The sequence below is a fragment of the Corythoichthys intestinalis genome, chromosome 8 (genome assembly GCF_030265065.1).
Source record: "Corythoichthys intestinalis isolate RoL2023-P3 chromosome 8, ASM3026506v1, whole genome shotgun sequence".
Lineage (NCBI taxonomy): Eukaryota > Metazoa > Chordata > Actinopteri > Syngnathiformes > Syngnathidae > Corythoichthys > Corythoichthys intestinalis.
The window spans coordinates 51,236,636-51,261,561 of NC_080402.1; the positions used below are offsets into that span (position 1 = coordinate 51,236,636).

The 24,926-nt window shown below is 38.4% G+C and overlaps 1 protein-coding gene across 2 annotated transcripts in view; it reads right to left on the reverse strand.

Moving 5' to 3' along the window:
- Positions 1-18,143, reverse strand: part of LOC130920001 (ras and Rab interactor 2-like) — a 58,766-nt gene extending 40,623 nt beyond the window's left edge. Inside the window, exons 1-2 of one of the 2 annotated variants that reach the window (XM_057842715.1) lie at positions 17,777-18,143; positions 7,156-7,270 (exon numbers count right to left, since the gene is read on the reverse strand). In XM_057842715.1, coding sequence (XP_057698698.1) covers positions 7,156-7,224 — 69 coding nt within the window. In that variant the 5' untranslated portion in view covers positions 7,225-7,270; positions 17,777-18,143. The remainder of the gene's footprint in view (positions 1-7,155; positions 7,271-17,776) is intronic. The other variant, XM_057842716.1, reaches the window with a different exon arrangement.
- Positions 18,144-24,926: the final 6,783 nt, after the last annotated feature.

Consider the following 24,926-nt stretch of genomic DNA (forward strand, 5'->3'; position numbering starts at 1 on the left):
AAAGCCAAACATTTTTCTACAACAGTACTTTATTCTTGTTTAAAAATGATTTTGTGGGACAGTTATGGTTAAAACTGATCATAATTATTACATTTGAAGTGCTTAAAAAGCATTTATTAAAATGTATATATATATGTATATATATACAGTACATACATACATACACATTTTTAAAATCGTACTTTGGGGAAACCAAGTGAGAAAAAACATGTCTAATATGTATCTCATTCCAGTGCTAGATCTGAATAAATACATTGAGCACACACACACACGCAGAAAAATGGGGGTGGGGGGGTACACGCTACTTCACGGTTTTTCACTTATCGCAGCGGGTTCTGGTACCTATTAACCGCGAAAAACGATGGAATACTGTTCTGTACACTGTGGTCATGATGAGTCATCCAAAGTCTTGCCAAACAGCTATTCAAGTCTAGTTAAAATTTCTTTAAAAAAAAAAAAAAAAAAATATATATATATATATATATATATATATATATATTTTTTTTTTTTTTTTTTTTTTTTTAATATCGCAATATAATATCGCACTAGGCCTGCAAGCAGGACTGAACGGGCCCTCGCAATCTTGCGCAACTCGGACGTCAAGCAACTCGGACAGTGTGCAGGTCAGGGAGGTGGCAGATCGTCCTCTCTAATCATCCCATTAGAACCTCACATGCTCGAAAGTCGCCTCTTTAAATTCACACACCTAATAGATAAAAACCCCTATTGGAAAGAGTACTACAAAAAAAGAGGCGCTACTGAGCTGTGCAGCCAAGCCCTTATTCAAAACCAAAATGAATCTTCTAACTGGGCCAATTCGACCAAGTGTGCCAAATTCTGTGGCTCTATAAGCTGCCTGAGTCTCTGAAAAAAAATATTTCCTTTTAATGGCGAACAAAGGGTCATCACGGCATCAGACAGAGACATGTGGACATGGGCCGTGAAATAAGTATTACAAAAGGTCTTGAAATTACAATGACCAACCTGAAAAGAACTGGACATATATTAGAAAAAATTAGTGACTTTCTATTGCCACTAGTTGGCGCTGTAGGGTTGATGCAAATGACCCCTACAGGACCCTTCAGAGTATGACTCAACAAGCACGAGATGTTTGGCGCAGATGTGTTGTAGAAGTTATGACTGTTCAAAACCTTTGGTGAGACGAAATGGGTTCAGTCATTTTTACTTCTCCTGTTGGACCCTTCTGCTTCACCCAAACCTTTGTATTTTTCATCAGGCACCTGAACACATGTCTTAAGGCTCCCCTCTTGCAGGTTTGAGGTGAATAGATTTTTTTTCCTTGGAGGAGGAGCCTGTTTCGTAAAAAAAGGCATTTCCTGTTCCCACTAGGTGGCGCTAGGCCACTGAGCCATTTTGTTACATTTTTTTGTAACGCCGCAAGATTATCGAAATCCACGCAAAGCCGCATGTATGTGCACAATTTGGTGAGTTTTCGTGCATGTTCAGGCCTCCAAATGTATACTTTACTACAAATGGATAAAAAATTCACATTCCATCCAAAATAACCGATTTTCTGTTGGATTTGGAAAATGGGTGCAAGAGACTTTTTGGAGCAGTTTTGCATAAGGTATGGACTCCCCAAATTTCATTGCTCTACGTTGAAAAAACCCAATAGGAAAGGCCTTTTTTAAAACTCCTTTCTGTCGCCACTAGTTGGCACTGTAGAGTTGATGCAAATGACCCCTACCAGACCCTTCAGAGTTTGACTCTCAACAAGCACAGGAAGTTTGGCGCAGATATGTTGTATATCTGCCGAGTTATGACTGTTCAAAGTCTTTTGCGAGACAAATTGTTGACGGTCATTTTCACTTTCCTGTTTGGACCCCTCCGCTTCAACGAAACCTCAATATTTTTCATCAGGCACCTGAACACAGGTCTTAAGGCTCCCCTGATGCAGGTTTGAGGTCAACAGATTTTTTTTCCTTGGAGGAGGAACCTGTCCTGTTCTCACTAGGGGGCGCTAGGCCTAATGGGTAATATTTCAATGCACTCGTGTTAAGGGTGGGATGTCGCACATACATGCCAGATATGAAAAAGATTGAACGTTGTGTGAAGGAACTATTAGTCATTTACTGAATTTGTCATTTTGCCGAAAAAATGGCCGACTTTGGCACTACGCCCAGGTCAGACCCGTGAATGAAAACACACCATTTTAAAAACTTAAGACCTCATATGTCTCCTGAACAGTCTTACCAATTTTGAAGATGATCCAACTAACTCCCTCGGCGAAAAGGTCTCAAATGTGCACCCTGTAAATCGATAAAAATTTCATATTCGATCCAAAATAACCGATTTCCTGTTGGGTTTGGAATATGGGTGCCAATGCTTTTTTGGAGCGGTTTTGGACAAGGTATAGACTCCCCAAATTTTATTGCTCTACGTTGACAGACCCTAATGTTATAGGCCAATTTTAAAATTTCAAGGGGGCGCCACTGAGCCATTTTGTTACATTTTTTTTCAATGTTGCAAAATTATCGAAATTTACAATTTTCCGCACGTATGTGCAAATTTTGGTGACTTTTCGTGTATGTTCAGGCCTCCAAATTGGCCATTTTCATTTGCCCTGAAAAAAAAAAAAAATAAATAAAAAATAATCCTTTGCAAAACAATAGGGCCTTCGCACGCCTAGTGCTCGGGCCCTAATAATAATCCTTTGCAAAACAATATGGCCTTCGCACGCTTAGTGCTCGGGCCCTAATAATAATAATCCTTTGCAAAACAATAGGGCCTTCGCACGTCTAGTGCTCGGGCCCTAAATATATCGCAAACCCCCCAAAAATCGCAGCAATAGTTTTTTCCAGTATCATTCAGGCCTAGTTGCTTGGCATAGAAACTGACTTTTCATGTTCTACATGTTATTACATGATCTATTCTATAATGTCTTTCACATCAAATATGTTCATGGTAACTGATTGAATTGAAATCTTTTTGATTCAAAAAAAAAAAAAAAAAAAACACCGGTCACCCTTTTTACATTTTTTAAAATTTCACCTATTATAAGAGTGTGTCATGTAATGTCATTTCCTGTTTTATTTTGAAGGTTTGAGGCTCATCGCCTCCTGTGTGTCGAGCCCCTGAACACGCTCCACATCACCCACCTCCACCTTCTTTTTCTTCTGTTGTAGTTTCCCTTCGCAAACCAGCTCTTTACATTACCGCCAACTAGCGGATTTAACTTTGAAGGAGTTTGTCAGCATTGCAACAACAAAAAAACCTGCAATCAATGATACCGGTCGCGCATCTGCGAGTAGATGAAAAAAAAAAAACTCATACTGGCTCTAAATTTAGTCGCAAATTAGTCCGAAGTCTTGCTGTTGTTCATATTAAATACTAATATTTTTAAAACTCGTCCCATCTAGGATTTCTGAGAGCGATATAGCACCGATCTCGTGTAGGTTTTTGCGAGATTTCATGCAAGCGTAACTAAATAATGGAGCTGTCACATTGATGAAACTAAGCAAATAATCTTGACTTTGCAGGTCAATTGCATGAAATGTTTATCTTGTAGTAAGAATAAAAGTGATATATCAAGTGATATCACTTCCCGATAATCTATGTTGTTTATGTTGCTCCACTTGTAAGAATTCATACGATTGATTGGGTGTGACTTAGCAGCGGCTATATCAGTGGTTTTTAACCCTACTAAAAGGTACTGAACCGCATGAGTCTCCCACGTGCATTAACCGAACCCTTTCGAATTAAATTTTGGTTTTTTCCCAATTCAAAATCGATATATCTAAGCTAGCAAGCTAAAAACTAAGTGAATTTCCATTCAAATTTCTTCACTCAGACAGCATGTCTTTAAACAGGCCCAAAATGTATGTTTTTATCTTTATGCCTGCAGCATTATCAGACCACTAAACCAAGACTGGTCCAATGCGCATATTTTAGAATTTTTCATTCAAATGTGGAGGAATATTATATTTCTTATATTGTTCAACATTAAACCTGCTTAGTTGCATTAACCTTGACCGTGCAGTTTGTCATGTTTACTCAAATCTTAAATTATATCAAATTTAATGAAACACCCTGCACAAAACGATCGCAAAATTTGTACACAAAGTCATTATGTTAAAAAAATATATATATGAAAATCCAATAAACAGTGTGAATTCGCAACTAATAATTTTTCCTTTTGATTTGCTTTTAACATTGAAAAATGAAATTAAACTTGATTCATTTCACATTGTTTGTATTTTTTTTTAATTCATGTCGCCATTGTCATTCTATCACATCCTTGCCTCACATACTATTTTCATGGCGTACAATGTGACGCAATTGTTGTTTTTTTATGTCCACGCAGTGCGCGCCATCCGTAGGTCTGTTGTACTTCTTCATACCAAGTGAGAGTCAACCTTCCACTGAGCAAACCAGTTTCTCCTTCCGTCAGATAGAGGAATAGAAGAATAAAGCCTGTAAATTGGGGACTAATCTGTTTCCAATACCTGGTGTGAAACTACCTAGATTAAGTCAGCATCCAAAATAGGGCCCTGAATGTCATTACCTTCACCGAACCCCTTAGACCAGTGGTCTCAAACCGGTCCTCAAAGGGCCGCAGGGGGTACTGGATTTCATTCCAACCAAACGAGACAAATACCTTTTCACCAATCTGGTTTCTTACAAGTGTAATCAGTTGATTGCAATCAGGTGCTGCTTATGTTAGTAGAAACCTCATTGGTTGAACTGTTTGTGCTGGATCTGTTGGAACAAAAACCAGGACCCACTGCGGCCCTTTGTGGAGTCGGTTTGAGACCGCTGCCTTAGACTGACTCACCGAACCCCTGGGGTTCGATCGAACCCAGGTTAAGAACCACTGGACTAGATCATAATACTTGATGTCCTGTTGTGCCCGTCCCCACCCACAATTTTGTTTTGTCGTCAAGTTGGTCTCAAACAACATTATTAAGTCTTGAATTTAACTTTCCATGAGCTGGTGGAACGAGGTCAATATTTTAATTTCCACTCATTTTTACTATTTACTGATAAATAAAATGATTTAGCAACTTATTTGCCCATTGCCGCCAACAATTAGGCTTAACTGTAAAGTAGAAGTCTGTTAGCCACAAAGAAATTAAAGGGAAAAAAATTGAATAAAATATATATACTGTATATATATATATATATATTTTATTAGATGAAATATTTACCTGTGTTGTGTCAGATTTGAGGGGTGAAATGCCCTTGTTTAGGAGCAGTCTGGAGACCTGTACTATATTCTGTTTAGCTCAAGGTGCTATCATTTTTTTAAAATTCTGATTCTGTATGGGTCATTTTTTTTTAAAAAGGCTGCCATTTGGACGTAACAGAGTGGACATTAAAAGGGGACATTTTGTGCTGAAGATAGCCTCAGCCTAGCTTTGCTAGCATAATAGCTAATGTGATTTTGGATACTTGATGAGAAATCTCTAACTGTATAAATAAACCTTTTGAAATGATTTGATATATGCCTTTAACAGAGTGGACATTTAATGATCAACCTCACTTCTTACTTCATAAAACTGCAAAATCGTATTTTCAATTGCTTGCCACAGTTGAATTTCCTGCCAGTGGTCTAATGTTATTGCAGAAAAGTGATGTCATTAATAAATGAGGAATTTTCTTAAATGGACACTGACAAAACAAAGTGGACAGTAGCAGTGGGAACCTCTTGGTACCTCATGATACGATACGATTTGCGATACAAAGCTCACGATAACGATGATCTGACGATATGGCGATACAACGATTATCGATATATTGGTCAGAATATCATTCTAGGATATTCTACAAACAACTAATAAACAGAAAAACAAGCTTCTGCTGTGAATTGGAATGATTTTATCACTTGTGGACATCCAATCCATTTGAACTGGGAGGGTGGCAGCCGCTGCCATCCTTTCCACTTCAAATGGATTGAACTTCTATGGCCGGTAGTGGCAGCCAATGCCAGGCCATTCTGGGTCATTTAAGGTCGTTTTCCTGTTGATTCTAGGGTATTTTATGGGTCTCTTCCTGTTTATTTTGAGTTACAGAACAGGAAGTGACCTGGGAATCACCCAAATGAATAGGCAGTGACTCAAACTCAACAGAAAATGACCTGTATATGCTCTAAAATAAACAGCAAGTGACCTGTAAATACCCTGAAAATCGGACAGAATGACTGTGAATGCTCTGGTTTCGAATGAACGAACGTTCCCAGTCTAAATGGATTGGGCGTCGAGCACCATCAATGCAGCCTTAGAGTTAACTGAGACACTATTATGATGGAAGATTTTGGTGGCAACTTGTTTGTTCATTTTTATTTTTATTTTAGACATTGACACCTTTTTAGAACGATATCTCGATTCTTGCCAGGAGCATATCGATAAACTTTTGGGATACAAAGTATCACGATATATCACCATTTCGATATTTTGTCACACCCATAGTGGACAGTGACACTGGGGACGAAATAGAATTTAGGAGCCTGTACTCTTGAATATATAATAGACCGCAATTGATAGCACACATAAAAATAAGATAAATGAGTATTTGTCCAACTTTAACCTTTAGTGAAAATGCAGTTTAATATATACTGGGGACACGAATGGCACCCTATCAAAAAAATGACCTGTATGCCTTTGAGTAGCTGAGGAAATATGTGAACTGCATTTGTCTTTGTCTCACAAACAAAATGACGCATTGTGGCCAGTAGAGTGCAGTGTTTTCCAACACATTTCTCCAACATAAGGGTAAACTTCAGATTCAAGATTATACAAAAGCTTTCCAAACTTCCTCACTTGAAGAGCTCACCTTGTTCATTCATCACATCCTAAAAACAATTATATTAACCAAATAAGCCCGTGTAGCATCCTGAAAAATGGGAAATAATGACGTTGACGTTCTCAAGTAAAAGCAAAAACCACTCAAAAAAGTGAATTCTACCTTCTGTAAAAATAAATAATCTACATAGACAGGTTGCAATGTAAGGTTGTATGTGATGAAGTGATGGCTAACTGTTGGAATAAATTCCAATCTGGAATACGCTACAATTATTATTATTATTATTATTATTTTAACATTTTCAAGGTTTCAGTGTTCTGATTTCCTGATCGGAATGTGATGTCTCCATGCTATAAATTTTAAGTCCTTCACTGTCACCATGTATGTCCTTACCTTAAAGAAGCTGCTGCTCCTAATCATCGCGCATTCTTGGGACTTGTCGCCTGGTTCATCAGCATCCATTTTGCCTTCCTTTTGCGGCTTCTGCGGATTTGAGTGGGCTGAAGCTCTGTGGGTCCAAAATTACATCAGTCAACACATTTCAGCTGTGGTGCAGAGGGAAGTTTCCACTTTTCCCGATTTTGATGAGTCTCAGTTTGCTTTTTTCCTTAACTCAGTCCATATAATTATTCTCCTCAATTTTCTTTCACATGAGTGCCTCCACCCTTTTTGCCTTGCCACTGGGAATTCATTTCTATTTGAGTTTTGTCATGCTCTTTTATACACATAGTTTTTGCATCAAATACAAATTGCAGAATTTGTATTTAAGGCCCTAAATTCATAAGTATTTTCTGTTTTAGTGTGTGCCACTTTCTGCACTGCTGCTTATATATATATATATATATATATATATATATATATATTTTTTTTTTTTTTTAAACCATTTTCAGAGAATTAGCTTTGGTAAGCCCCGTCCAACTCACATTTTTACACACAAATCATAAATGAACATTGCAGTGTCTGTAAAATAATATGAAGCAATCAAATACTTATTTGGGTTCGCAGTCATGATAGCCTTTTGAGGGAAACTATAACTGCATCTATAACTACCACTACAAGTGGCCACTGACAAAAATGAATTTCACATTTCTGACTAAGTCAAAATGGTAGGAACATGCTAGGCCCTGATATATTTTGCATGTCAGTAGCAAAACCTTGAAATAGCAACATAAACGGACCAAGTGCCAATGTACTGTAAGTCACATGCTGATTCTTTGTCGCCCTCGTCAAAAGTCCAGTTGCAACATTTTGTATTGACTGGAGGCTTTTCATGGTAGAGATGGGAAGACCAAAGAGCAGCAGTTTAAAGGTAGTTGAGACGAAACGTATCAAGTGAACTATGGTTTTCACATCACTAGTGGAAAACGGTCATATATTTGCTATATTACAGCAATATACACTCACCGGCCACTTTATTAGGTACACCATGCTAGTAACGGGTTGGACCCCCTTTTGCCTTCAGAACTGCCTCAATTTTTCGTGGCATAGATTCAACAAGGTGCTGAAAGCATTCCTCAGAGTTTGGTCCATATTGACATGATGGCATCACACAGTTGGTGCAGATTTGTGGCTGCACATCCATGATGTGAATCTCCCGTTCCACCACATCCCAAAGATGCTCTATTGGATTGAGATCCGGTGACTGTGGAGGCCATTTGAGTACAGTGAACTCATTGTCATGTTCAAGAAACCAGTCTGAGATGTTTCCAGCTTTATGACATGGTGCATTATCCTGCTGAAAGTACCCATCAGAAGTTGGGTACATTGTGGTCATAAAGGGATGGACATGGTCAGCAACAATACTCAGGTAGGCTGTGGCGTTTTAACGATGCTCAATTGGTACCAAGGGGCCCAAACAGTGCCAAGAAAATATTCCCCACACCATTACACCACCACCACCAGTCTGAACCGTTGATACAAAGCAGGATGGATCTATGGTTTCATGTTGTTGACGCCAAATTCTGACCCTACCATCCGAATGTCGCAGCAGAAATCGAGATTCATCAGACCAGGCAATGTTTTTCCAATCTTGTATTGTCCAATTTCGATGAGCTTGTGCAAATTGTAGCCTCAGTTTCCTGTTCTTAGCTGAAAGGAGTGGTACCCGGTGTGGTCTTCTGCTGCTGTAGCCCATCTGCCTCAAAGTTCGACGTACTGTGCATTCAGAGATGTTCTTCTGCCTACCTTGGTTGTAACGGGTGGTTATTTGAGTCACTGTTGCCTTTCTATCAGCTCGAACCAGTCTGGCCATTCTCCTCTGACCTCTGGCATCAACAAGGCATTTCCGCCCACAGAACTGCCGCTCACTGGATAATTTTTCTTTTTCGGACCATTCTCTGTAAACCCTAGAGATGGTTGTGCGTGAAAATCCCAGTAGATCAGCAGTTTCTGAAATACTCAGACCAGCCCCTCTGGCACCAACAACCATGCCACGTTCAAAGTCACTCAAATCACCTTTCTTCCCCATACTGATGCTCGGTTTGAGCTGCAGGAGATTGTCTTAAACCATGTCTACATGCCTAAATGCACTGAGTTGCCGCCATGTGATTGGCTGATTAGAAATTAAGTGTTAACGAGCAGTTATCTGTGTGCAAAAGAAAACAAATTAGTCACATATCATATGGGAGGAACTCAGGGTTGAGCTGTTACTCCGTCGCATTAAGAGGAGCCAGCTTAGGTGGCTCGGGCATCTGGTTCGGATGCCTCCTGAACACCTCCCTGGAGATGTGTTACGGGCATGTCCACCCCGCGGGAGGCCCCAGGGACAACCCAGGACACCCTGGAGAGACTATGTCTCTCAGCTGGCCTGGGGATCCCACCGGAGGAGTTGGTTGAAGTGGCTGGGGTTCCCTGCTAAAGCTGCTGCCCCCGCGTCCCGACCCCGGATTAAGCGGTTGATAATGGATGGATGGATGGATGCATGCACATACCAGTGTTGTTTTCAACAACGTCGATAACGAAAATATTTTGTCAATGAACACTTTGTCATGACGATGATGAGAAGACAATGAAAACGTGTTTTGGGAGACTAAAATATAACGATACAAATGCCTGTTTTCGTGTTACGAGATGAAAATGCGCCATAGTCTTTGTCACATGTTAACAATGTGTGACATTTTATGTGTAGTTACAGCCTGCATCGTAGCAGTGTCTGTTTGTGTCACTTATGTGACATGCTGCACCCCCTCCGCCCCCTCCCGGACTCACCAGTGTGTCATCTACAGTCTCCATGCAGGCTTGCACAGACAGTAAGATGTTTTCTTATCTTGGTCAGAGAGAATATGAAATGTTGCTTTAGCTTTTAAGTTATTTGCTGAGTGATCATCACACACTGAATGTGACTTGTAGCGTTAGCATAGCATTCGCGTTAGTATTAGGCTAATGCTAACGGCGAGTGTCCTCTTAAACTCACGGACAACTTTTCTTTTTACATACAGTTCAGGGCGTCCAGATGGGTATAATTAATTGAAAGTAATGTACTGTTTTCAAATTGTGTGTTTTTACCCTAAGTTGGCTTTGTCGTTGTAGATGCTACAATATGTGCTCGTATTTCAATGTTCATTCAAAATAAGAAGAAACTTTTATATATTTATTTTTGGAGTTTTTTTTTTTTTTTAATTTACAAACAAAAACATTTTTATTAAATGTCGACTGAAACTAGACCAAATTTAGTATTGAGTTTTCGTCAACTAAGACTACATAAAGACAAACAAATTTTGAAATAAAAATATAACTTATAAGTATCATCGACCAACACACTAAGACAAAAACGAAAAGTAAAAGGGCTGCCAAAAACAGCACTGCCCTAAAATTATACATGTTCTCAGTTTAAACTTTGATTTGTTATTTATGTTCTATTTTTGACACTCCATTCAGTTTTTATTCACAATTTGTACTGCGTCCCAACGTTTTTGAAATCCGGTTGTTATAATCAAAGCTTAGAGTTATAGTGTATCACAAAAGTGAGTACACCCCTCGCATTTCTGCAGATATTTAAGTATATCTTTTCACGGGACAACACTGACAAAATGACCCTTTGACACAATGAAAAGTAGTCTGTGTGCAGCTTATATAATAGAGTTAATGTATTTTCCCCTCAAAATAACTCAAAATATAGCCAATTTATATCTAGACCCCTGGCAACAAAAGTGAGTACACCCCTTTGAAAAAACGTACATCGCTAAATGTCCAAATTGAGTACTGCTTGTCATTTTCCCTCCAAAATGTCATGTGACTCGTTACAGGAGTGCTGTCAGCATTGCTGCAGATATTGAAGAGATGGGGGGTCAGCCTGTTAGTGCTCAGACCATACGCCGTACTCTACATCAAATTGGTGTGCATGGCTGTCATCAGACCATAGGACATGGTTCCAGTAATCCATGGGCTTTGTTGGCATGTCTTCAGCAATATGTTTGCGGGCTTTCTTGTGTACCGTCTTCAGAAGAGGCTTCCTCCTGGGGTGATTTTTATCCTGATATATTTTATCCTGATATAGTTTTTCAGTACTCAACCCTTTTTTCTGCCTCCCCCTCTGTCTGTTTTACCATCCCTTCACCTCCGCTCAGCCCCTCCCAACTTCTTTCTCTCTCGCCAAGCTGAAATCATTAGGTCAGTCCTTCCATTCCTGGCAGAGACATCTCTGTGAACCAGATATGCACGTGACAAACACAGGAAGAGCACTCCCCCACCATCCCAGCCTGAAGGTATGAAGAAAAGAATGTATTTATGTCTTAGTTCACCAACCTGAAATGCTTAATAAGCACCACAAAAAGACAGCTTTGTCAACAAGACAAGGCTTTCCTGCTTTTCTTTCTATATATGTTTGGCAAAATCAAAAACAAGTATTTTTGGTACATGGCTAGAGCTTCTCAAATGTAATAATCGACTATAATTTCTCGTTTTACCAATTCTGACCTTTTGGAGAACTTTAAACAACAACAAAAACAACTAGTAGGAATTGGGGAACAGCCAATCCCACAGAGGAATGTCACATCGAGCATTTGTGTGTTTGTTTTTCTTTCTTTGTTCCAATAAAAAAACTTTTTCTTTTTTTCTTTAGATGCTACACACAAGAAACCACGAATTTAAATAGTATACATTTTTGTGTGTGTGCATGTTTGCCATTGTGTGTTGTAGTGCTGCAACGATTAGCTCGAGCAATTTGATTGGAAAAAAGCTTTAAATCAAATTTTGCTGCTTCGAGGATTCATTTAATTAGAGTGGCGTTGTAATGTTTGTTTTGAAAGTGTTTTCATTTAGTTTTATTGATTTGGGTGGATACACAGCCCTGTAGTGGCAACATTGAATATGATATATCTCATCTAACATGCCTGGATCCAGCTGCTCCCTGTTAAGACCAACCTAAGAGTATGAGTTTTAGTATGAGCTAATATGATTGTTTATGCATTCGTAATTTAGTTTAGAGGTATATTTAGCAGTTTTTTGTGGGAACATGTGTTTCAACGATTTGTTAAGAGCATTGTAAAAACAGAAAGTTAGCATTTCATAGCATTTAGGTTAGCAGATCTTTGCTATGCAAGTTAGCCAATTGTTCTTTGGTTGCACTTTGATACTCATTATTTTTTTATACCATTTGAGGCTAAGCTCAGGAATTTTAATCATTTTTAAATGCATTTATTGTGAAATGAAATGCAATTCTGCATAGGTTGAAAAAACACTCAGGAATTGTATTTTGTATTCGCATGTAATGCTTTTTTGAAAAACAACATTGCAAGTCTTTATTTTCCATCTCCTAAAATTGATTCTGCAACGCATTAAATGTTCCTGACTCAATTACTCTATTATTTGAACTAATTGATAGATTAATGGAATACTTAAATAATCACTAGCTGCAGCCCAAGTGTGTTGTTCTAATAGCAAGCACAGCTGAGCGTATGTTCATTTTTGTGTGTGTGTAAATGTGTTTAGATTAATGAACAGCATATAGGTCGAAGCCTAGTACAACAGTCATAGCGTAATGGGAATTGCTTCACGACATGATTAATCAACAATCATCAGTTGGGTGGGCCGCAAATCTGCCTCACAGTTTGGATAATCTATAGCATAATAGTGACTCAAGTAAGGAACAGAGAATAGAGAATAGAATAGAACAATAATATTTTCCTCCATAAAAAAATACTGGGGGAGACTTTCTTTTAAAATTCACTGTTAGGTTTAACAATGTGCGTGCATGTGTGTGTGGGTTTGTATGTGTATGTACATACATCTCAATGGAAGAAAGAAAAGGTCATTGAGGTCTTTAAAGAAGAATACAGATTGACGACGCACATCTGCAAAAATGGCTAAGTAATTTTCATTCTAGCACTACTGTGACCACAAAGTAGAATCTGGGTCAGTGGTTCTTCCTGACTTCAGCTGAGTGGACTGGCCCATGTTGTTTTGGTTAGACAGGAAACAGGTTTTTTTGTTGTTTTTTGGGGGGGTGGGTGGGGAGATAGGGTAAGAGGAATTTGACTGCTTTCTTCTTTCAGGAAAAAGAAGGAAAACATGTTAACAATCATATGATCGTCTCCATAAAATGTTCATGGTCCCTCCTATACATTTGTTGCATGTACAGTGCCTTGCAAAAGTATTCGGCCCCCTTGAATCTTGCAACCTTTCGCCACATTTCAGGCTTCAAACATAAAGATATGAAATTTAATTTTTTTGTCAAGAATCAACAACAAGTGGGACACAATCGTGAAGTGGAACAACATTTATTGGATAATTTAAACTTTTTTAACAAATAAAAAACTGAAAAGTGGGGCGTGCAATATTATTCGGCCCCTTTACTTTCAGTGAAGCAAACTCACTCCAGAAGTTCAGTGAGCATCTCTGAATGATCCAATGTTGTCCTAAATGACCGATGATGATAAATAGAATCCACCTGTGTGTAATCAAGTCTCCGTATAAATGCACCTGCTCTGTGATAGTCTCAGGGTTCTGTTTAAAGTGCAGAGAGCATTATGAAAACCAAGGAACACACCAGGCAGGTCCAAGATACTGTTGTGGAGAAGTTTAAAGCCGGATTTGGATACAAAAAGATTTCCCAAGCTTTAAACATCTCAAGGAGCACTGTGCAAGCCATCATATTGAAATGAAAGGAGCATCAGACCACTGCAAATCTCCCAAGACCCGGCCGTCCTTCCAAACTTTCTTCTCAAACAAGGAGAAAACTGATCAGAGATGCAGCCAAGGGGCCCATGATCACTCTGGATGAACTGCAGAGATCTACAGCTGAGGTGGGAGAGTCTGTCCATAGGACAACAATCAGTCGTACACTGCACAAATCTGGCCTTTATGGAAGAGTGGCAAGAAGAAAGCCATTTCTCATAGATATCCATAAAAAGTCTTGTTTAAAGTTTGCCACAAGCCACCTGGGAGACACACCAAACATGTAGAAGAAGGTGCTCTGGTCAGATGAAACCAAAATTGAACTTTTTGGCCACAATGCAAAATGATATGTTTGGCGTAAAAGCAACACAGCTCATCACCCTGAACACACCATCCCCACTGTCAAACATGGTGGTGGCAGCATCATGGTTTGGGCCTGCTTTTCTTCAGCAGGGACAGGGAAGATGGTTCAAATTGACGGGAAGATAAATGCAGCCAAATACAGAACATTCTGGAAGAAAACCTGTTGGTATCTGCACAAGACCTGAGACTTCCAACAGGACAATGATCCAAAACATAAAGCCAAATCTACAATGGAATGGTTAAAAAATAAACGTATCCAGGTGTTAGAATGGCCAAGTCAAAGTCCAGACCTGAATCCAATCGAGAATCTGTGGAAAGAGCTGAAGACTGCTGTTCACAAACACTCTCCATCCAACCTCACTGAGCTCGAGCTGTTTTGCAAGGAAGAATGGGCAAGAATGTCAGTCTCTCGATGTGCAAAACTGATAGAAACATACCCCAAGCGACTTGCAGCTGTAATTGGAGCAAAAGGTGGCGCTACAAAGTATTAACGCAAGGGGGCCGAATAATATTGCACGCCCCACTTTTCAGTTTTTTATTTGTTAAAAAAGTTTAAATTATCCAATAAATGTTGTTCCACTTCACGATTGTGTCCTACTTGTTGCTGATTCTTGACAAAAAATTTAAATTTTATATCTTTATGTTTGAAGCCTGAAATGTGGCGAAAGGTTGCAAGGTTCAAAGGGGCCGAATACTTTTGCAAGGCACTGTATGGCCTCATCTATACCTTTGAGGGACTCGACTTATTTTAAGGAGTAGGAGCGGTTGTAATAACCTTGTAAAGAGCTTTACTAATTTCTGCAAGAACGGGATAGTTTTTTGTTTTTGTTGTGAACTACAGTTCCACACAAACGTACATCGAGATCTCATATAGCTCACACTCGGTCCGATGATGTCAGCAATCGCACACGTCACTTTAAACATGCACAGTCGCTGCTACTAAACATTCAAAATAGCAAACATGGTGGAACGTCGGCTTTTTATTTACTGTTTTTATATTTTTAATTCAAATATATTTCTTGTTTGCGTTTTTGTGCCTTTTGAAGCAAAAGAAAAAAACGCTTGAGCGCCGTTGCTTCGAGTGGGCGGGTATGTTGTTTTCTGGGCTTCAGAGAAGATTGTTGTCAAGGAAGTGAATCATTGGTTTTTTTATCTTGTAAAACTGCACTTCCCCCCCTTGGGTTTGGCATGAATCATTTTCATCATTTTCACGCGGAATTGCGACATCGTTTGAATGGAGACGGAAACAAGACGGAACCATTTAATGCAAATATGAAATGTGTCGTATTCTCGAAGTGTCACCATGTAAACTGCCCCTAAATGTCTCCAGTCTCCGGGTGAAATAAAAAATTAATTATGTGAATGTGTATTTTTCGGCCTTTCGGTTTTCGGCCAAGTGTTTCCAATCGGTTTTCCATTTCGGCCAAGAATTTTGCTTTCGGTACATCCCTAATCCAAACCTATTGTTGTGGGGGAAAACTTACTGACATAGATGCGATTTATTGAAATTCCAGATTCCAAAGAGGTATAAATTCCTCTGGTATCTGATAGTCTGGGGAGAAAGGCAATAAATAAGCCAGGGTAAAGATGCAGCAGTGTTTGGAGAGTAAAGAGTAAAAAGGCTATTTGGCAGAGGTGAGTAGAGTAGCCAAAAATGTTTACTCAAACAAGAGTAGCGTTACTTCAAAATAATATTACAAAAGTAAAAGCAGTCATACAAAAAATATACTCAAGTACAAGTAAAATAGTATTTTATGAAAAGAATACTCAGGAAATGAGTAACATTGTGAGTAAATGCTTTTTTTTTTTTTTTTTAAGAAACAAAGTTTTTTTTTTCTCAGCACAAAGTTGTTATGAACTGTTGTTATTATACTGTACAGTATCCCTTTACATAACCACATTAAGTCAAAAAATACCCTGAAGAATCATTGAAATCCGGCGAGAGAAAAAAAAATCTACAGGACTGAAGCATCATTTGTCCAAAGAGCATGAGTAGTAGGAATGCAGCTATCAATTATATTAGTAGTCGATTAATTGATGAACTAGTTAGTTCGAATAATCGAGTAATTGGATAAGGAGAATAAAAAAACACCGGAGCTGAGCCTCAAACAGTATAAAAAAGATAAATGAGGATCTAAATACAACAAATAAATGCTCTAAAATGCTATTTTTTTTACAATGCTCTTAGCAAATGGTTCACACACATATTCCCACAAAAAACAGCTAAATATACCTATATACTAAATTACGAATGCATTAAAAAAACAATAGCTCAAAGAAAACAGCTTATGTTGGTCTTTACAGGGAGCAACTGGATTCAGGCATGTGTAATGAGTTATTTTCACAATTGCCACTACAGGGCAGTGTAACCACCCAAATCAATAAAACTAAATGCAAAGACTTTCAAAACAAACCGTTACAACGCAACTTTAAACGAATACTAGAAGCAGTAACATTTAATTCGAATCTTTTTTTCTAATCAAATTACCTGAGTTAATCAATTAATCGTTTCAGCACTAATAAGTACCCTCTAATGGAGAAAATAGTTCCTAGTTTGAATCGTCAAATTGTGAATAGTTCCTTCATTGTTCCCATTATGAAAGTAAAAGGATCATATCTCCGGTTTTTCGCGGTTAATCGGTGCCAATTAAAAACTGTGAGAGAGGTTAAAATCTGCGCTTTCAAGGCATTTTGATGCCAGTGCTCTATGTCAAATACTTAATTTTTTACAGTGCTTTAAAGACACCACGAGATTGAACAGGCCGGCGTGATCATAGAACGGCAAGCTTGAGTCTGATTGGTATAATGGAGTCATGTGATTATTGTTGCGATGACTCACTGCTGAAACTGGTACAGCTGCTGTTGGCATCACTGGCAAAAATAAGTCAAATCAAATATGTAGAATAAAGAGTAAAAATATAACGAGTAGTGTAGCCCAAAGTAGCGGAGTAAGAGTAGTGTTTCTTCTTCACAACTCTACTCAAGTAAAAGTAAAAAGTATAGATTAGTAAAACTACTCTTAGAAGTACATTTTTCTAAAAAAAGTTACTCAAGTAAATGTAACGGAGTAAATGTAATGCGTTACTTTGCAATTTGACCAAAAAGTATACGGCAATGGTGCCGTAATGAAGATGGCGAAATGAAAAAATAGCATATGTACAGAGAAAAAAGTACATTGAATGTTTAGGCATGTTCAGACAGGCCTTACATTTTTGAGAAGTTTAAAAACATGGCTTGAGGGAAAAAAAGGGAGGTTATAAAACCAGCCAGGGCCAAATGCAGTATTTCTAAGAATCCAAAAGAACATTTGATAAGACTGTACATTCGTATGATGAAGTTTACGTACAAAAAGGATTTATTTGGCTGAGTCCGAATCCAGGACAGTAAAGTTTTTTTTATTTTAATTTTTTCAAGGTTTTGCCGTGAATAAAAACACTCATTCACCTACAGGTTATGACGTAAGCTTCAAATAAGACGTCAATTTAGGAGAAAAATCATTGTATTCATTCATAGAAAAAAAGTTGGAAATTTCACTCACTTTTATAAAAGGACTCCAAATGTTAAATGCCGCACATTCGTCCGCCTGTTTGGAATGTAGTCGCGTCTCCTCTTTCCATTGAGCAGACGGCTGTGAACTTCACCAGAACTGTTTACACACGCGCTCACGCATCCAGTTGCATAGCTTCCAACAGACGTCCTCATCTTGTTTGTCGACCGTAACAGTAACTTCTCTGTGTTACATGATTCGTTGCGAAGACGTTTTCCGCGCTCACCGCCGCACACAAAGAAAAGGCGATGCTTTGTCGTGCATCACCCTTCACTTTTCAATACCTACTTTCTACTTCATTTTTTTTCTATTCACATTTTACATTATTCCACCCTCTAGTGGTGAAGAATCGTTGATAACACACGAAAGATGTTTTAATCTATCATTTGAGTTTGACAAAAAGGACGAGCATGATCAGTTTTTAATTCACAGGTAGTTTTTATCTTTTTTTTTTTTTTTTTTTTTTAGAAGACAGCATTATTTATTTCCCACTAAACACCAGAGTGTAGGTAAACAGGATGCTAACATTTTACTACATTGTCTAATATAAAAACCCATTTTTCCCCCCCACAGCTAAAATAAATGGATAGGTCTCAATGTTACAACACTTGACACAGAGTGTATTTCCTGCAATGTTGATTAATTTGCATTATCTCTGTGATAAAAATAAATAAATGAATACATGAAAACAAATGTAGCACCAGATCTGTTCAAATATTATGTGAAGCAGTAGTTACCCAGATTGCAGACCGACATTGAATAAACGTTAATTTTCCATCAAAATCATCAGTATGGTTGACATCGAAATTTTCGACATCAAGTGACGTTGAAACAATATGTTATGTCAGGTGATGATTGTTTTATAGTTTATGAACTACTGTTACAAATAGTTGTAATTGACTGGGAAATATGATTGAAAAGTCATTGAATTATGGATGAGCGGGCGTTTTCGTCGAAAACAATAAAATGAATTCAGCGTTTTTCCAATATTATTAATAATCGAAATGACGTTTAGGTTTTGTAAGGATTTCAATGTTGAAATAACGTTAATTGAGGGTGCAAAAGTGATGTTAATTCAACGATATAAGCTCAACAGCAGAATGTTGATCCATCATCTTTTCAACGTCGGTCTGCTATCTGGGTAAAGTTCTCAAGATTTCTCCTTTACTATATCTACCTATAACCAGGGGTGAAAGTGGGCCAGAACGGTCAGGAACGCAGTTCCGGTATAAGACTCAGGTCCGGAACGCAGTTCCGGTATAAGATTCAGGGCCGGAATGCTGTTCCGGTACACGGTGCTTTGATTCAAAAAATATGACGGCAAATGTAAAAAAAAAAAAAATGCTAAGCTACCACACGTGCAGTTCATCTCCAAGAAGAAAACACTCTACCAACATCAAATTTACATACACAAATTTAAAACAAACACAAGTTTACAACAAGCATAATAAAGTGCTTGTGTAGTGTAATCCGTTTCCACCGATATTTATTATTTTATTTAATTCCACGGACAGCATGGAAGTTTGCCCATCTGCTGCAGTTATCTAAGTCTGACAATGATGAGTCACGTCATTGTGCGAATGCAAAGCAAAACGCCTGGACTCATTTATCCGTTTGATTGGCTGACATACTGACATGTGATCAGCAGAGATAGTTAGGTCTGATTGGTTCAAATGTGCATGTTTTCTGGAACAGCAAAAAAAAAAAAAAATTGTTGAATTGATGCGACAAAAAAAAGGCAATGCAACAGAAAATGGATCAAATCTTTATGAGCAAGGAAAGAGTTGAGGAGGCTTATATATCATATTTAGTTTTATTTGCTCTGATTGGGAGGTTTAGAACATCTTAGTGTCAATGTGCACTTTGGACTTATATTTGTTCATTTATGTTAGGCTACTTAATTCATTTCCTTATGATTTATAAAAGTTAATGTTTGTGCGATCTTCAAAATATATTCAATTTTATTCTGCATAATATAAGTCATTTGTACTTATTTTTCTGAATGTATGTTACTTATACAGTGGGGAGAACAAGTATTTGACACACTGCCAATGGGAAAACCCATTGGCAGTGTATCAAATACTTGTTCTCCCCACTGTATCTTTATTATAATAAAAAAAAGAAAGCAAAAGTAAATGTTTACATTAACGTCAATTTTAACATACATCATATGTTCTTAATTAGTTAAAATTGAGATTTGTCATTTAGTACTTGAGAAAATGAGGAAAAATAAAAAATTAGGAGATGGAGGTTGGGGTTATTGCTGTTTTTCTTACCTTTTATTTTGCAAATCATTGAAAAAATACAATTTTGAACGAAAATCAGTTTTTGTTTGTGTTATAGAAACAACTGTGCCAAAACAGTTTTCTTTGCATTTCAGTAGTTTTAGAAGGTTTGACCCCCCCACCCCCACCCCAATGAAAATAAATGAATAAATAATTCAAAAGTCTGGCTCCGTGGCAAACTTCACGTTGGTGAGTTCCGGCAAGAAATTCTAGCCACTTTCACCCCTGCCTATAACAGCTGAAAAATTTGTTTCATTCAGTGTTATGTAGGGCTGCAACTAACGATTATTTTTATATTTGATTAATAGGGCGATTAATTAAACAATTAATCGATTGATTGGATAAATGTCCTTTTTTTTAAATTACCTTCAGAATTGAATTTTGAGTTGTTTTAAGCATGTTTTAAGTAACAATGAAGACAAAATGGATGAATATTTCCATCAAAAAATAATATTTTATTACAGCTTCCTGACTTAACTGTACTATAGTCTGTGGCTGTACTGTTTCAAGTACATAAAACCTGTTAATTTTTTTAATAAAGGTTCTGAATATAAAACATACAAAGAATTCTCAGTACACAAATCAGACAAAAGTCCTGTTCATTCAAACATAAAAAAAATGCTGATGATTGACATTTTTCTTGTGAGCAAAGCACTGATATAAATTGTGTCAATGACTCATTTATTTTTATTAAACAAACTAAACAACAAAATCGAATAAGGAGCAGGCATACTGTAATGAATCAGTTTTCATTATAAAACAGTTGTTCATAAATACAACCCAAATCCAATCTCAAAGCATCCTTTCTTGTATGACAATTTACAGTTTGAGTTTGTGTTGAAATGAGCCTCTAAGCTGTGATACGAATGTGTTTGTGTGTGTGGTTTCTTTATAAAAAGAAATGAGACAACTTTACTATCTAACAATATCCCAAGTCCAAAACACAGTATAAACAGACACTTACGACACTAATTAGTATAATTGCTAACTAGCTTAGCGCACCATGCTAAGTAGTAACGTCTCATCAACAAAGAATAAGAACAATACAATTGGCTTCAATTATTCACCCTCTGACGGAGGAACACTGGATCTAACGACACAAAAGACAATCTAACTCCCGACACTTCGTAATATTATTGATTCAGCAACCCAACAGCAGCAGCAGCTGCAGCTGCAGCAGTGAACTCCCTCTCTCTTCCTCTAATCACTGGCGTGCGCAGCCCCACATTACACACAAACAAGGACCCAAACGGGACTGCTCATAGCTGCCGGCAAAATTCGTTTATCAAATTAGTTGGCAAAGTTATTAATCGATTTTAATCGATTTAATCGATTAGTTGCCTTATTGTCAAGCAATGAAAATCAGTGAAAACCAAAACCCTTCTAATTGCAATGGCTCATTTGTGGTAATTGTCTGTATTAATACCATGTCATTTCACCTTTTGAAACCAAATCAATGCAAGGCCATAATACTATAATACATCAACAACAACAATGAAATCAGGCCTCCCGTATCAGCTTTTTTGCTTTATACATTCCTTTGCAATTGAAATTTTCACCCTAAATCAGTACTGGACCATAGTACTGTGCGACCTGGTTGACCCACGCCTCTTTTATGTTTAAAATTCAGTCTTTTACTTATGTTTCACTAATTTATTATCGTAAATGACCTGTCTTGCTCAATAGTTAATGGGTCATCTCTTTTTATGATCTCAACTCAGTAGTCAGCACGATTTGCATGGTTGACCTCTCTCTCTCCCTCTTTTGCAATTTAGCCCTCCACATATTTTTGATGAAGTTATTATTGAATATACAGTATATATCATCTTTTTGTCTTAACAGCTTCTGGGTCATTATACCTTTTGACCTCTAATCAATGCAGAGTGAAGGAATCTTACCTTCTAGCCAGACCCCGGAATCGCGCCAGTCGAACCGCCAACGACCGGGACCCCGCCAATCCAGCCAGAAGGGCAAACTCTGCGCGTTGACCTTAGTCTTAACCCTTTGTACTGACTCCATCTTGAAAGGTTTAAAGAAGGCTCACCGAAAACAAGTTAACAATTTATTCAGGTCGACAGAGATCAAAACGGCAAGGCAAAACAGAAACACTCAGGCGGGGAGGCAAGGTCACTCTATCATACGTCAACAAAAGGTTCCCGGGAAAAATGACAACGATTAGTCAAACATTCAGTCTTTTAAAGGCTCTCGCGGGGCGGGCCGTGGGCAGGAAGAAGGGTGTGTTTGGGATTATTGTCTGTTTGTGGATTGGACAGGAGGATTCGGGAGTTACTGTTGTCTGGGCAACGAGGTTTGTGGATTTTGCCACCTCAGCGTAAAAGGGGCTCTTGGAGTCTTGTCAGTCGTGTTATCAGTTGGATATCGGGCGTTCTCCTGTGTTTCTTGTGTTAGGACAGACTGTCCGCCATCTGTTGTGGACTGTCCGGGAGAACTGTTTGCGAGACTTGGTGGTGCAGACATGTGCTTGTCAGCGTCAATCTTGCTCAGTTAGTTGTATGACGCACGCGGTGGGCTTCTGTGATAAGAAGGCGTTGTTTATCTCTTATGCCCTATATTCTCCTTGTTCTCCTTTAACTTTGGTATAAGTGCTATTTATTTTATATTGGATGTGTTAGAGTAATACAAACAGTTAGATGGTGCCTACAAGAAAAGGTACTTTTTCCTTCAAGGGCCATAATAATACACTGCCTGGATGACTCACACCAGATATTTTATGAAGGATTTATTGCTGAAAATATCAGCAAAAGTATTATGTCACTCAAACTCGACACAATCACATTAAATGTGTGCTTCATTATGCAGGGGTGGTTCTTTTTTTAAATGATTATTATTCACCATGCAACATTCCATCTTTACTTTTGAAATAAATAAAGACTACACGTGCTCCCTCTTGCTGTCACCCGACACAGGGATAGAAACCACGCTGTCAATATGAGAGTCAAGCATGCTGACTGCGTAGTTAAATATCCGAGCTGATGTCATAGAACCTGCATTATTTTCTTAAAGCATCGGGACTGAGGTTTTTTTGCTCTACACAGAACCCGCAAGCATCCTTTGCTGTAACGAGCCAACCAGTGAGAAAAATTGTCTGCTGGCAGGATTGCAGTGACTTACTGTGCAGTGTTGTTTTCGTCAGCAATGACCGTAACGAAAATATTTTGTCGACGAACAATTTTTTCATGACGATGACGTCACAATGATGAGCTAAAAACATGGCTTGGCAGACTAGAACATAACGAGACGAATGCCAGATTTCGTCCGATGAGACGAAAATGCTACATAGTTTCTGTCATGTTTTCACAATGCGTGACATTTTCATATTGTCCGTGAAGTACATCAGCTTGCATTGTTACAGTGTTTGTGTCGTGTCACTCATGTGAGATGTGCTGCACCTCTCCCTCACGCTTTAGGATTTAGGATGTGCCTAATGTCTACACTAGGAAGGATAATTTTTATGCCTTGTAATTCGGACAATAGTTTATACCTGTCCACACTACGTCTAAGGTGCGTTTATAAATGCCACGGTCCTGCAAGGGACGCCTGCATACTACGCCTGCGCAAAAAGGAGCAGCCCCGTGTGTGACGTCATCTTCCGCATGAGTTACTTCTGAACCGTAAGCTTATAATTTATGGGCGTTGTTCGATCTCTTCTCCGGACATATTGAAGCGTAAAATTTACAAATTTTTTCAGTTGTAAAATGAGGAAAGCCGCGTCTGTCCCATTCCCCTCCATTGTTTACGATGCCATAATGCCCCATGACGTCATTTCCGTTGGCCCCGACTTTACACGGGTAGCCGGCGGAACACCAGACATTCTATCCGGCGTTTAAAAAATTCGATGGCTCTCTAGCCCGCGTAATAAAATATCCGGACAAGAGGTACATTAGTGTAGCTGACATGCCGTATAGTATAATAATGTAAACGTTTAACTCCATTATCCATCCTAGTGTAGACATTGCCTAAAGCTAGGCAACGCTCCATCTTGCTTGTTTGGAAACATGGTGAAATTTGTATTCTTATCTTGGCAAGCGAGAATATATAATGCTGCTTTAGCTTTTAAAGCTCTGTGCTGGGTGATCATCAGACAAGATGTTAGATCGGGCCTTAAAAATCCAGCCCGACCCGACCCGTGCTGCGGGTATTAAAGCCCGACCCGGCCCGAGCTCGATCAATTAACTTGATTTGATGGCCCGAGCCCCAAAAAAACAAAATTTGTAGGCGCGAGCCCAGTAAAAAAAAAAATTTAAAAAAAATATATATCTATATATATATATATATATATATATATATATATATATTAATTTGTAGGCCCAAGCCCAAACCCCCCGCCCCCACGAAATTTTATGTTTTATTTGTGAGGACTCAGGAGAAGGCTGAAATGCGGGGATGCGACTCGTGGTTGCGTTTTGTGTGATCACATTTGTGACGATGCCTGTGCATAGCAATAACAAATTAAAGCCTGTCTTTCGTAACAAATTCTCCCAGTTAAACAAGAGTGTAAGATGCATATTCAATAAACATTTATATCTTTTATATTTGTGTGTCTGTTCAATCAGGCAGATAGTGGATTTGACATCTATTTGAGTCTCTTGGTGGCAGAAAAAAACGCAAGTTTTCTCAACGTTTAAATAGTTTACATATTTTTGTGATCACTATGTATGCATTTACACAACAAAATAACGCTGGAAAAGTTTGTTAAATATATTTCGCGTATGAGAGCCGAGCGCCACATTCGTAGCCGACACAGGTTTCTGAATAGCATCTTCAACAATCAATTTGAAGCCTTTCCATACCCAACTCATACCGCGGTGCATGCTTGCATTTTCAATTCCCCCGTC